Source organism: Botryllus schlosseri, chromosome 6, assembly GCF_051294905.1.
Source record: "Botryllus schlosseri isolate E-star chromosome 6, Bs_hap1, whole genome shotgun sequence".
Taxonomy (NCBI): domain Eukaryota; kingdom Metazoa; phylum Chordata; class Ascidiacea; order Stolidobranchia; family Styelidae; genus Botryllus; species Botryllus schlosseri.
Window position 1 is genome coordinate 31,073,272 of NC_137241.1, and position 14,360 is coordinate 31,087,631.

General features: G+C 40.5%; 1 protein-coding gene and 2 long non-coding RNA genes across 6 annotated transcripts in view; 2 read left to right on the top strand and 1 right to left on the bottom strand.

Annotated features, from left to right (window-relative positions):
- Positions 1–14,360, top strand: part of LOC145440712 (uncharacterized) — a 399,746-nt gene that overhangs the window by 76,812 nt on the left and 308,574 nt on the right. The gene's annotated exons all lie outside the window — the stretch shown is intronic.
- Positions 763–4,159, bottom strand: LOC145440110 (uncharacterized). Of its 3 annotated transcripts, none has more exons than XM_080317702.1 (5): positions 3,474–4,159; positions 3,071–3,209; positions 2,703–2,845; positions 2,587–2,625; positions 763–2,129 (listed from the first exon to the last, which is right to left on the bottom strand). In XM_080317702.1, exons 2-5 carry the CDS (start codon positions 3,078–3,080, stop codon positions 2,112–2,114), a joined length of 210 nt encoding a protein of 69 aa, XP_080173828.1. In that variant the 5' UTR covers positions 3,081–3,209; positions 3,474–4,159; the 3' UTR covers positions 763–2,111. The 3 variants fall into 3 exon arrangements, with proteins under 3 accessions (XP_080173828.1, XP_080173829.1, XP_080173827.1); XM_080317703.1 differs by having other exon boundaries at positions 3,071–3,129; positions 3,433–3,509; XM_080317701.1 differs by lacking the exon at positions 2,587–2,625 and having other exon boundaries at positions 3,071–3,129; positions 3,433–4,159.
- LOC145440111 (uncharacterized) lies at positions 3,948–5,514 on the top strand. Its single transcript, XR_013915426.1, has 2 exons — positions 3,948–4,061; positions 4,156–5,514. It is a non-coding gene; the product is annotated as an uncharacterized LOC145440111 (long non-coding RNA).

Consider the following 14,360-nt stretch of genomic DNA (forward strand, 5'->3'; position numbering starts at 1 on the left):
GGGAGGAATTCCACTTTAGAATTGTAACGGATTTCCCAAATTGTTCATGTCCGAACTGTCATGTAGTCAACCAGTTATATTCGAACGTATGCTCCTTATGCTTGTTTTTTGTTTGCTGAAAGTATGTTCAAATGCTATTTGAAATGTCTTTTTCACATACAAATCCCCCCCCTTTTTTTAAACTAGTTCAGATTTTCTGCAATTTTGTAGGTCAGCGACGACCTCTTAATCGAATGTATCCTATGCGAGCAAATGTCGTGCCGAATCTATCACAACAAGGCCTCTAGTGAAAATATATATTTTATATTTTCAAGTCAACATTTTCAGAAAGTGACAAAATATTCCAACGTCATCGATTCAAGTGAAAGAGATCGCTAGCCTTGCTTTATTTTTAGTGAACAGCAACCTGATCGAAAAAAGACATGCTGAACTCGGTGCAATGTTGCCGAAACGTAATGGATGTCCTAAATTTCAATCAGGGATATATAGAACTCCGGGATGGCTGCCCCGCAAACAAAAATACGTATCCTCGACGTATATATTTGGGGTAAATTGGGGACCGTAACGTCACGCTGTATCGTCTCCGCTACGTAAATCTGTGGACACTAAGGAACGTCGCATGGACGTTACAGTGATACGTTACGGAGACGTACAGAATTCCTCCATGTTGGTCCTGAACTACGTTCCTGATACGTAACCTCTCCACCAATTCCTACGTTCTGACTGTGCGAATGGTGAGTCACAATAATTGCAGTAGAAAAATTCAGGAAAATGAGTTTATTATCAAACGTTTAAGAATTAGCACATGAAACATGGCCCAGTTCTGCACACAGTAAATAATGGTACAAAGAGTAAAATGCAAGCATTGTGCGAGTTTCAACAACAACATTGCAGTTTAATATGATCAATGTACCGAGCTCGGAGGTAGAACTGAAATATTACAGAATGCCGGCTCATGGTGTAAGATAAAAAATCACAGGACCACAGGATCAAGGCGTAATAACACTTGGGTTGCAATTACTGAACACAAGCATATTCATCAGAGGTGATCAGTAGCGAAGAACTTTTTTGGCTACTCGCACCAAGTACTCAAGTATCTGTTTCATCATTTCTTTTACTTCTACTTACTTTTTTCATTATGGATTTGGTGAACCAGAATTAGTGTTGGGACATGTTTGTATGGTTCTCATATCACCTTGTTCGAAATTGTCTCCTTACCACGGTAATATCAGTAACTGAATGTATTTTCGTGAGTAGCCACCTCTTATCAACTGCAACACCAGGCCGAATCTCAAGTTCCAAAACTACCCACCCGAGTATATTTGAGACCTTCATTTTTTATGTATACTTGACTTAAATTGACCATGACCATGCCTTAAATATAGCTTTTTCTACTCGAGCATCTACTACTCCGACCACCTCTGACTTTCAAATCGAGGTTCGGTTTTAAGCATCAAATATCAAGAATGAAAAAGATGAAAGGTACACCTGATCAGGATGGATCTCGATTGTACTAGTAAATAATGGTTGTCTTTACTTGGTGAGTGAGAAATTCCACTGTGGGTTTGGAAAACACTTTACCCTGAGCCAACCACACGTTACTGATACATGAAAAATGAAGAAACTGCGTACAGAGTGTTAGCAAAATCACTTACATTTTTTAACAAGCGGAAACTTGAAGAAACGCTTTACCCTGTGCCAATCGCACATTACTGAAACATGAATAATGAAGAAACTGCGTATCGAGTGTTAGCAAAATCATTTGAACATATTTTCCCAAGCGGAAATATAAATGAACAAGATGAAGATAGCAGCGATGTAACGCTTGGTTGAATGCGAATACTTGGTCTCGACTTTTGCGCCGTGTTAGTCGCTGGCCGCCGAATACGAATGCGCCGGCCGAATACGAATGCGAATACTTGGTCCCGACTTTTGCGCCGTGTTAGTAGTCGGCCGCTAGGCCCTCTCGCCTCGCACATGTCAGGCGAGCTGGATGTCTTTCGGTATGATGCTGACGCGTTGGGTGTGGATCCCGCACAAGCTGGTGTCTTCGAACAGGCTGACGAGGTGGGCTTTGCTGGCTTCCGTCTTCGCGGAGACTAAAAAGCTCACTAGTCCACTTCATTCTTCTAAAACGAGAAACAGCTCATTAAAGCATATCATTATCATTCCTGAAATCAAAAAGTGACAGTTGGCAATTCAGAAATAGATGACCCACGAGTACTATATCATAACAATTAGATGTACAGGAAATAGGGTTACAGGGCCAACATTGTAACATTCCCCGTGATTTAACATTAGAACAATGCTTTCATTAGGTGAGCTAGATTTCTGCAAGTTCATTGTTACATACGAGTTTTTCGTAGAACGGTATTTATATATAGATACGACTAACTTCCAATAAGAATCCGCTGTACCAACTCTCTACCGCAGAATTAATTTAAGACAAGCGAACACCAACGACACCAACGTAAGTATACAAACGTAACAGTTATTGTAATTTAATGCATTTATCACCAACACAATGACTGATAGATTTGTAACAGTTTAGGGATAACCGATCAACTAACCAACAGCAAACATTACCTTCTTTAAGAAAACGAGGGTAGTACTTCGAGCAAGTACCTACAATGAAATAGGGTTAGAGCTGCATAATTGCACCTCGCGCTGTCTGGGAGCCTTCCCTGAAGTTCAATACTCACACTCTTATGGTCTTTAAGGCGTTCCCTCGCTTGTTGTCCATCCTTGGAATACTGAAAAATAGATGTTCCGTTGCAATATTTTTCAACACCTCTCGAATTGCAGTCTTTACACATCCACCGCCAACCAGCATTAAATTCAATACCTGGAAAACCAAGTAATGAAGAAAATAATAATGAAAATAGGTGGTAACAGATAACTTAAATTATATCCTTATAAGTTCTAGCTGTAGGATAATAGTTTTTTCCAGTGAACAAAAATTACGCCAATAGTCATTTTTTAAACTTGATCAGTTCAGAAGTATGATAACAATTGCATAGCTGTTTAAAAATCCGTGGCTCTGGTAATTATAGCAGCTAGGCCTACTTACTATATAGCATCTTTTGCCACTTCCTCTTCCAAGTTTCTCCTCTACGCCTTTCAAGTCATCTGTAATAGTTGCAGGTTACTTGATTCTGCGTGCTTGACTGCGCTTTAAAAGTTCCAGTCCCACATTTTCTTTAAGATTTCTAAATTAAATTAAAAAATATTTACACTGCACATTCGGCAAATGTATGATAAAATCATCAATTATTGCATAATCACATTTCAGTGAAGGCCTAAATCAGGGTTGGTCAACCTTTACGGCCAAAGGCCACATGGGATTCACGAACGTTAGTGCGGGTAACTTGAATATTGGTGACCATTTTTAAAGTATAGATTAGGTAACAGCGAAAACAAGACTCATCTTACTACTCATCAAAATCGACAACAATTATGTCATGAAAACTCACGCTGCTATGATGACATGGCCAAGCGAAGCGCGAAAATTCAGGATGCTTCTTCTTTTTCATTTCTCTCTCTCTCGCGACATGGGCGTCTCAGTATAACTCTCGAATGCGTATTTTCTGACATTTAGACATACTGAACTGTAGTTGATTCAACAGAGTAGCATATTATTGAGTCTATCAGAGACCGGGGTATATATAATTCGCGGATGCCGACTATATTGTCTATGGAGCGATAAGCGAATATCAAGACCTCACGAGTTATCAACAAAAATCCATTTTATACTAAAAAAAAAACCAATATCGCCAAGAAATTTGACATGTTAAAAAGAAACAGTGATTCGTGATGATCATGTTGTTGTGGATAAGAAAGTAGCCTATCCTTGCACACCCCATGAATTAAAATGGAAAAGATGAATACAATTACCCAAGAAATCGCACACCTAATCATTAAGGCATATTTGCATTTCACTTAAATCATCAGGAAGTTGCACTTGATTTTACCAAAAGTTGGGTTTATGCACAAAATACCAACAGTCAATCAACAATGCACTATTAACTGACACTTATAGCACTCTAAGCCTCATTCAATCAGTTTCGGAAGCATTATTGCACAACAAACTCTCTTCAGTTTTCACTCACGCATGAGAAATAAAAACGCTGACAGAGAGAGTAACAGCGCGTAGAGTATACTATTACTGCGACTCCAAAAGCTGACTGGTTCATTCCAATTAGGCTAAGATTTAAGTTCAAAATACTACTTGTAGTGAAAATGACTAGCGAGTTGCACAAAAATCTCAGGCAGGCAGTAGGTTGGACATCCCCGTCTTAGACTGTCATTTTAACAGATATCAAGGTTACCGCTCAGTACCTGCAAAATTACAAATGTACTTTTATAAACACAGTTGAACTAACTAAACTTTCTCAACAAAACTTGACATCGAAGGACTATAGACACAACCTGTTTCTGTGTGTGCGGGGGCTTGGTCAAAAGTCAAAATACTTCCACTTCTAATTTAATTCGGGCCCTATGCCGTGCTTGGCTGTTTTTTTTCAACTTCTACATTGCAAGCCAACTGCTGCGTCATACATGACATTGAGTTTCATAGTATATTTATTGAATCACTCCTTCACATTTTGCGCAATAGCCTACTTAATACAAGTTGCAATATAAATTCCTACGAAGTGTAAAACAGTGATTCCCAAACTGTGTGCCGGTGCCGGGTGCCGCCAGAGATTTTCAGGTGTACCGATTATAACAGCATTTTAGGCTTCATTTGACGTTCGAATATAACTACAATAACGAACGATGACGATGTCGATACAGTTGCTATATATGCTAGCTGGCACAGCTGCTTCGTAGCTGATATAGCCACCATGCACAAAATAGGTAACTACCATCACAGTGATTGCCCCGAAATTTGAATGATTTCTTTACATCCGAATCAATAGCGCATCAAGTCCAACACAACACATCTATGTCCTCGTCATTCAACTATCATATCGTCCTCATGGAAATACAACGTTTCGGACAAGTCTATTTTTTTTATCCACAACACAACCATCACAAATCACTGTTTGACATGAACATGCCAAAATTTATGGCATTTATAATTAGTTCAGTTTTATGGATTGGGATATCTCGTTGAACAGTATTTCCAAATCAATCCATCAGGCGTCAGTCGACGAATAAAATATCAGCAGCCTCTCCTGATTAAATACTAGTCAGCATCAGCAGTAGAGATTACCGGCCGCAGCCTGATATATCGACCTTGCCTTCCGTCCTATGTCACCTCATTTTTGCCGCTTGTCCTTTCATGTTATCTTCTATTATTTTTATTCAGTATGCACTGTGCAGGGCATGGCTCTCTTCAAAGCGCCTAGGCCCAGCTGGGCGGGTGTTCAACTTTTAAGACTACTCCAAGTCGTTTTGAGCCCTTCCTATATCTTTTCATTCAATAAGAATCTTCTGATGTAGGCTATTGATCTCATAAAATCATTAGAATAATAAACTGAAGGCCTGAAGCTGAAAAAGCTAGCTGAAATTGGAAAAGTTATGGTTATCGTCGTAAAGACCAAGGTTTTCACAGAACTTATAAATCAAAGTAAGCGCACTCTAATACTATGCGAATACATAACGACACAAGCAGCTGACCTTCGGTCCAATGGTGTGACGACTGCCGATACGGCTCATACGAGCTGAGCGACAGTATAAATTTCTGTCTATATGAAGTCACCGATACCGTATAGCTGTATGCTTTTATGCGAATCATATATAAACTAGCATGTACTGTACAATGTAGTGTTCAGTTTTCAGTATTCCTTTATAGCCTGGTGCTAGCTTAAGCATCAATTAACTGCGATTAAACCCTGATCGCAACTAAAACCAAACGCACGACCTCAACTGCAAGCCGCCATTATAAGACCGCGCTCTTGTCTGGCGGCTTCAAATCTGCGCGCCAAAACTGTTCACCAAACCAAATGTTTGCGCGAGCAAAAATGCGTTACGTCACTCGGCAACATCTTGCGAAATCGGTAAGTGGCCGGCTGAATTTCAACGATGATCGCTGCAGTATGTAATGCCGTGAATACTCACGGGTCGGTTATGTGAGCATATTGGATTTTCGTAGTCAGCATTAAGTGAATTGGGTCTGAATACTACAATTGCAATGGAATGGGATGATAACTTATCGTCTATAGGAAAAATATTGTATGCCTTCCATGCTGACTCGAATTGCGATTCACCGTAATGTCATCTCTGGATGACATGCGTGCTAATTAACACTCCTTCAAAGAATTATTCACGTGAATTTATGCTTCACAAGCCTCACAGTTTGAATTAGCTACCAACGAAATACCCGTAACCAATTTCCCCGTTTGGCCACCTTTTTCGTAACGTGACAAAACGAACATATACGTAAATTGTTTGCGGGGTGACTTCTTTTTGGCCTATACATGAGTAGGGCTATATATCAAGCTGCAATCTACCTCGAAATCTTCACTTTTTTCGCAAGTTAGCGATGTAGGTGTTTATACAATCAGGTTCCTTCACCTTTTGCCGCCTTCCTGGTGAGTAAGCAAGACATTCTAGAAAACATGTGTCTTCGCACACCTCATTCTTTATGCTATATAGACCAGTGATTCCCAACCTTTTTCGACCCATCGCCCCCTTTTCAAGGTCAACACCGATCATCGCCCCCCAAATTTTGTGCCACCGATAATTGGGCATACAGACTGTAATGACCGGCGGGTTGACTAAAAAAAAAAAAAAGGTCATCTTTCTCCGCTCAGAGCTGAAAATAACGTTTTTTCGCTCCACATTGCTAGGTGGATGACTAAAAAAAAAAAAAAAAAAAGGTCAGCCGTTTTTACGCGTCATCGCCCCCCTATCGCCCCCTTCGCTATTTTCGCCCCCCGTCGCCCCCTTTGTCCATTTCCGCCCCCCTGTCGCCCCCTTCGTCATTTTCGCCCCCCTAGATCGCCAAATCGCCCCCTGGGGGGGCGATATCGCCCACGTTGGGAACCACTGATATAGACAAATACGCGAACTCTTACAACGTTGAATATCATTAATTTCATTCAGTAAATAAATCATGAATACAGTTTACCCAGAGGTAATACATAGAAAGGTGGATAACGAAGAAAATCAGCATTTTCTAAACGTTCAATACATTGTTCTCCAAACTATTTCAGTGCGGATGAGATTTTTGAAAAGTATTTGGGAGAAGTAATATAAGTCAATCAGGGAGGAGTAAATATATGATGACCGAGACTTTTTGAATTGTACGGGCTCTTTCGAATACTACAACACGCCAAATATTTCTCCACTTTTTCAGCAATAGACATTCCTAAGCTTTATCGTCATTGGGTGTGTAGTACATCCCGAATCAAGCTTCTGGAGGGTTCGATACTAATTCACAAGTATTGGAAATTATGTGTAATGGTGATGCGTCCGGCTCCTCGATCGATAGGTCGTAGGTTCGATTCCCGGTCGGGTCATACAAAAGACTCGAAAACTGGGTATCCGCGTAGGCACTCAGCATTCCCGGATAGCATGGAGGAGAAAAAGAAACGGGGGGGGGGGGGGGGGGGTGCAGACGAGGTGACCTTACGGTCGTATAGCATCTCGATGGTGTAGGCGAAACAGAATATCATCTCTATCTCTCTTGAAGATTTTCGGATGTGATGATAGCTGATTCAATGGACTGAATAGATATTAAAAGCGTCGCTGCTGAGACACAAGATACAAATTTCCAGATGGTAACGCAAGTATAGTATAGCAGGATATCCACTGATGATGTGCTGTGGGGAACGTCGCATTTCGTTTCAGGAATCTGCAACAAAAATTAATAATTTAGAGATACAAATCAACCATAAGCCCAATCATTAAGAATAGCTTGATGTGGGATTCAACCCAGTGGTTCTCAACCGCCAAATATGTTATATTTTTCAAATTATAAATGCATGAAGCTGGACACTTGTCCATTAGAGAATGGAACATCAATTTTCAGATTGAATCGGATTTTTCTGCATGGTGTTGTATTATAGAGCTCATAGTCTACTTTGGTCTTGACGTACGTCACAATCACTGCAAGTTTACGGAACGAAATATCCTACACGTCTTTTAGCAGCAGTTATATGGGAAAGCTATAAGGCTATTACAAAAATATATTTAAATTTGGACAGTACAATTTAGCAATCTTTAGTAGAGGAATAGAGGGACTAGATAAATGATAAGCTGCTGGTATTTCTTTCAAAAGCAATCAAACAGTCAAACTGAAGTTGGTGGCAGAACCCTTGCAGAAACTTCATTAGCACCACATATAATATCAAAATACATTAAATGTTGTTTCCAATATTTAGTTTTAATTTGCATACATTAGTCCTATATGCAATTTAAGTTGCAAGGTGTGCAAGATCAAATAGGTCGAGAAGTGCCAACCGTTGATTTACCTGCCATAATATTCCAGCTATTGAGTATAATGTCAACAAAATGCACAGTTGATAAAATGGCAGGATGATCTTTACTGTAGCATAATACCTCAAGCCATAAGCAGTTGATTCGCTCAACACACACACAACAATATATTTGGATGGATTTCATAATCCTTCATATGATATAGCTCACCAGAATCAGACAAACTTACCCATGCATGCTGAGGAGAGGTCCTGGCTGTGTTGCAAGGATTTGACAAAACCTTTTAAACTTTGATGTAGTGTCCAGAGTTTTTCCCACAGCTTTTCCCAATTGCCACATCCTGACGATGCAGTTAACTTATCCATCACGAGGGAGTGGCCGACATCAAGTCGATTGATGTGATGAATAGTCCTGTTTTGTATCTTCAAAAGTTTCAGTGGCCAGCAAACGCTATATTTTGTGTCCGTCATTCTTTACAGTTCACTGCAACGGAGGTTTCTTTCCAGTATAGTGGCATTTGATTGCCAGTCATTACCAAACATATTTATGTGTCACTAGTAGCCTATCGGCACCGTATCTGTAAAAACAGATTGAATTTAAATGGTGCCTGGACTTTTATACAATTATGTAAACTTCTAACTACCATGTATTGTATTCTAACACTACCATGCTCCTAGGGTTTGTATATATTTTACGTAAAAGTCTAATAACCATCCTGACTGTCTGACTGAAATGCAACTTGCATACTGGTACTTAGAGGCTGCAATTTTCGGTCATTTCAAGCTATACAACTATATAACTGTCTTATGGCAAACCATGGGTAGGTATAGAATCGTTAGGCTCGTTCAATACTCCTTCCTTTCCTTTGTTCTGCATCATGTTAACTACAAATAGGAGCGCAGCATGGACAAACTCTAATCATCGATTAACCTATTACATAAAATCCTAACAGACGAAGTCACTCTAAACTGGCGGCAGCCACTGTACTGTACACTGTACAGTACAGCCAAGGACTTCAAGGCTTATTATGCAGTTCTATAGCATCAGATCAGTCATTAATGCATAACGTAATCAATATTAGAATTAGAATGTAATTCTCAACATTCTGCTACATCCTGATATACACTAACGCTTATCAATGTAACAAAACATACTCGATAAGCAGAGATATTCCGAATACCAGCGATATATCGTACGGTACTGACATACCGGTAGCGCCGTTCACAACCTGCAGCTGAAGCTACATACCGCTAACCAATACTGCTAAAATTATCAACTACCTGATCATCACAAGTGTCCTCTAGCTTTATAAACAATTAAAAATATTGATATCATACGCATCTACCAGCAATCACAAACCAGAAAGGTAATTCCAAGTCTCCAAGTTACGCACAGACAAAGCGCTGTCAACCAACGATCCTATCTGAAGTGAGTGCGCGAAAATGACCCTACTTGTGTATGACCGTGATGACGCAATCGACGGAGTCAGCCATCCCGGAGTTCTATATATCCCTAATTTCAATGAGCTCCAGCAGGGAATCTGATCACGTGTATACGTTCAGTATCAATGCTGTCACCAAGTCCCGAGGCTCCGAGTCACTAATCAATCTCACTTTCATAATTTTGACTCGAGTCAATTCGAATCACTTTCAATTCACCATTGAGTCAAGTCCGAGTCCAAGTCACCGAGCACAGAGTAGAGTCCGAGTCATGGTATTATGACTCGAGTCCGAGTCCAAGTCACATACAAGTCAACACTGTTTGGTGATATTGAACGATTTGGATTTGTGATATACTAATTTTCCTCACTTTGAGCAGTTTCTTGTCGCATTGTAAAGTACCAAGATCACTAGACGAAATTCCAATAGGGTGGTCACTTTACTGTTCTTCGAAATTACAATGAAATGTCGGTCTCGGTCGTCTTATAGTCTCGAGTCATATGGCTTGGTTCGAGTCATGCACAATGACTCGAGTCCAAGTCGAGTCAATACCCAGATTGTCTCGAGTCGAGTCGAGTCTTTTCCGTATTTTGAGAAAATGACTCGAGTCAAGTCGAGTCATCAGAAAATGTCATTTCCGATGAGCATTGTTGTCAATTCAGCTATTTTGTCGTTTGATTGGGCAATTTTCCTTGTGGTTTAGTATTGGTTCTTAACCTTTTACCGATCGTACCGCTTATGCTTTCAATAAGATACCCCGTGCCCCCTGTTCATTTTCAACACAATTTGTGATGGTTTGTTTGTTTGTTTTTGATACTGATGGACAGATACTTTTAACAAGATCTACCCCTTGCTTGAGCGGTTTACTGGAAGAGGTATACAGGTAGAATTTGGATGGATTCCCAGTCGCAAAGGTATCCGTGGCAACGAGATTGCCGACCGCGAAGCAACATCCGCGGCTTTGTCTGGCTTATCAGTTCCCTGAGGTGACCATGGGAGAAGCTAAGTCACTTGTCCGCCAATATTCGCGAGCTCTCTGGCAGGAACTGTACGCATGTGAAGATAAAGGGATGCATTATTAGCGTTTCCATAGTTGCATTTCAATCCAATTCCCGTCAATGCATGCATGTCGGCAATTCGAGGTCATCATGTTCCGTCTGCGCTCCGGCCATTGTAGTCTTAACGCCCATTCGTTCCAAATAGGATATTCAGATATACTCCGTTATGTCTCCATTGTAATATCGCCGAAACCGTCGACAATTTTCTACTGAATTGTGCAAGATATGATTTTCAACGGTCCTTTCTCATTGAGTCATGCCGTAATCATGACGTCCCATTCAAGACTTATAACCTCTTGTTCCAGCCCGAGCTATTAACCACTGTGGCTGAATTCGTGCTATCGCTGTATTTTGGATAGGAGTGCAGAACAGATTTTTTAAGACCTGGCCATCCAAGCACTAGTACAGGGCTCTTCAAGTCTTCAACCGGGTGTTTCGCACACCTTAGGGAAGGGGTTGGCAAACTTTTGAGCTCGTGGGCCGCATCGCACACCTGAATCCAGTCGTGGGCCGCACCATATAAAATTATGATTATAAACCAAAACGCAATATTGGTATTTAATTATATAAAGTGAGGACATGCTTGTTTAAAACAAACCAAGCATTGCTTTGATGATATCGTACATATGCGTCAGAAAGTGTGGCGAAATTTATTAGCCTGGTCGACCTCAATCCAGTGTTGGGATGACTCGAGTCATGACTTGACTTGGGTCAGACTCGAGTCACCTTTTCTTATGACTTGACTTGACTTGCCCCGAATATTTAAAAGACTTCTTTACCTCAGAATCAAAAGTGCACAAGTACAACACACGCGCGTTCACGTCGTCCAAATATCATATGATCGACCGAAAAGATCATCGCTCTATAAAATATGCCGGACCTGATGTGTGGAACAGTATCCCGTCGGCCATCCAACAGTCGACGAGTATGTCCACATTCAAGTCGAAATACAAGCAGCTACTAAATAAATACAGTCCATCCCTAAGATTACCGGACAACGACTGACCTATCGATCTCGATTCTCATGACATGCCGCCCTATTCTTGTCGCTTTCTTTTCATACTCTCTTCTTTACTTTCATTCAGTGTGCATACCTCTTCTTTACATCGCTTAGGCCAAGGCGGGTGTCTGATTCCATAGACTACTCCAAATCGCTCCGATATCTTCCTGTCTATTCATTGTATCGCATTTTTGTGGTGTATTGAACTGATAAAATTGCTAATGAACCAATGATGATGATGATGATGATTCCAATGTAATAGTGTAATCTGAGCTCCACTGTACAGAGGAAAATAATACACCCGGGACATGACGTCTCTTACCTCAGTATCAAAAGTGCATAAGTACGACACACGCGCGTCCACGTCGTCCAACTACAATAGATGCCGGACCTGAAGCGTGGAACAGTATCTCACCGGCTATCGGACAGTCGTCGAGCATGTCAACATTTAAGTCGAAATACAAGCAATTTCTGCTGAACGAATACTAGTCAGCCCTCGCCATTTACCGGACCACGACTTGATTTAGCCTTCTGTCACTTGCCACTTTATATTATCTTCTTTTACTTTCATTCAGTATGCCTGCGTCCTCTTTACATCGCCTAGGCCCTGGTCGGTGTCTGATCTTAAGACTACTCCTAGCCGTTTCCAGGGTCGTGACCAAGTCAGAAGGTTCCGAGTCGCAGGTCAATCTCTCAAGAATTCACTAGCGGCTCAAGTCCGAGTAACTCTATCTGTCACAGTATTGTTGCATATATACTATATTGTGTGATTGAATCACTGAATTTAATTAATCAGCCGACATAACTAGCGATCGTGTGAGCAATGCCGAACTTCCAATACGACGCTAATGTATCTTTACAGCATAATGACTATGCGAAATACGAGTAAAATCACTTTCGCACTGTGTTCATTGAATATAAAAATAAGTCTTTTGGTTATCGTCATTCATACTCTAATCCTTGCTGCTTCTCATTTGCTTGAATCTCCATGCCCATCACCGGATCTCTCAGCAGCGACTCACAGAAAGAGGGTACTGGCGAGAATCGAACCCAGGTCGCCTGCGTAGAAAAAAATATCGAGTTCAGGGGCAGCACAGCTTGATATCATGTGAAACACGTCACATTGTATCATGTTCAATGGGAACATTGTTTATAGGTACCATGGGGAGCACTCACTCTCTCTGATCGTATAACGAAGAAGCGCCCTCCATTCAGCAGAGCCAGTGTCCCATAAATCAGGATGCAATCTCTCCACACTTCACTCTTGCTGTGCTATCTCTCAAGATGTCGACTTTCCTCAAACCATTATAATGGAGAAACAAAACTCAGACAGTAAGGAATCACAGCTCAAATCGACACGCAGACGAGGAGTTCGTCAGCATTCAAGGTCTTCAAATAATACAATGTACACTTCGAACAGTAGATGGAGCTCCACTCAAGAGACATAACGCATCCTTAACGCACTGATCACCACTCCTTGACGTTGAATTTCAAACTGTTTACATGGTCTCTCGTTTAAATCATATGGAAAAGCACCATAATCACGCCAAAGTTTTTCATCATTCTTCAACTGAAATCAAATTTACTTGAACAGACCATTGGTTGACAAAAAAAAACTAGCAAACATGTTCTGTTTATATGGCTCAGTGGTTCTGGATGATTGATTCCGTCAATCATAGAAGAGAAAATGTAGCTGCTGAAGTAAGGGAAGAGTAAGCAAGAGTTGAATAGGTTTGCGTTTCATTGTAACTGTATAGGAATTAGGAATTCTGGAAGTTATAGTATTGTTAGATGTTATTAGTTTACCTTAGTAAGGTATGCATGTATCTTGAATGATTTCAAAGAGGACTTAGTTACTGGTAGTCTACTTGTATTGTCAAGGCATCATTATAATAATTATCCTACATTTTATCCCTATCCGTGTGGATATCTTCTTTTATACTTTTCTATATAATTATCTGATTCCAGAAAGTTACTTGTATATATTTGTAAGCATATTCCTTGTATATATTTGTAAGCATATTCCTATGTGATTGGCCGGGATGCAAGTGTGTGAATAGCTGTTAACTCGATGGCCAAGCTGACGCAAAGTCCAAGTCCACACTGGGAATACCTTCTCACAAAATGGAGTTATTGCATGGTTGAACATCATCAGGATATAATATTCGGTTATGATCATGAACTGCCGGAAGACTCACGGTAGCTAAAGGTTGTGCCATGGCACAAGCACCACGGTATAGTGCTGATTTAAAGGGTACACTACAAAAAAAATATTAGACAAGTTTGTTCTCAAATCGATTTTTTAGCAGAAGAAGTCTTAAAGACAAATTAGTCTTACCAAGTAATTTCTGTCTCAAATCGACTTTTTAGCAAAAAAAGTCTTAAAGACAAATTAGTTTTACCAAGCACTTTTCGTTTTAAAAGTAAGACAGGAATTGATCGAAAATAGTAGGAGTGCTTTGGGGGCATCATAGGTTC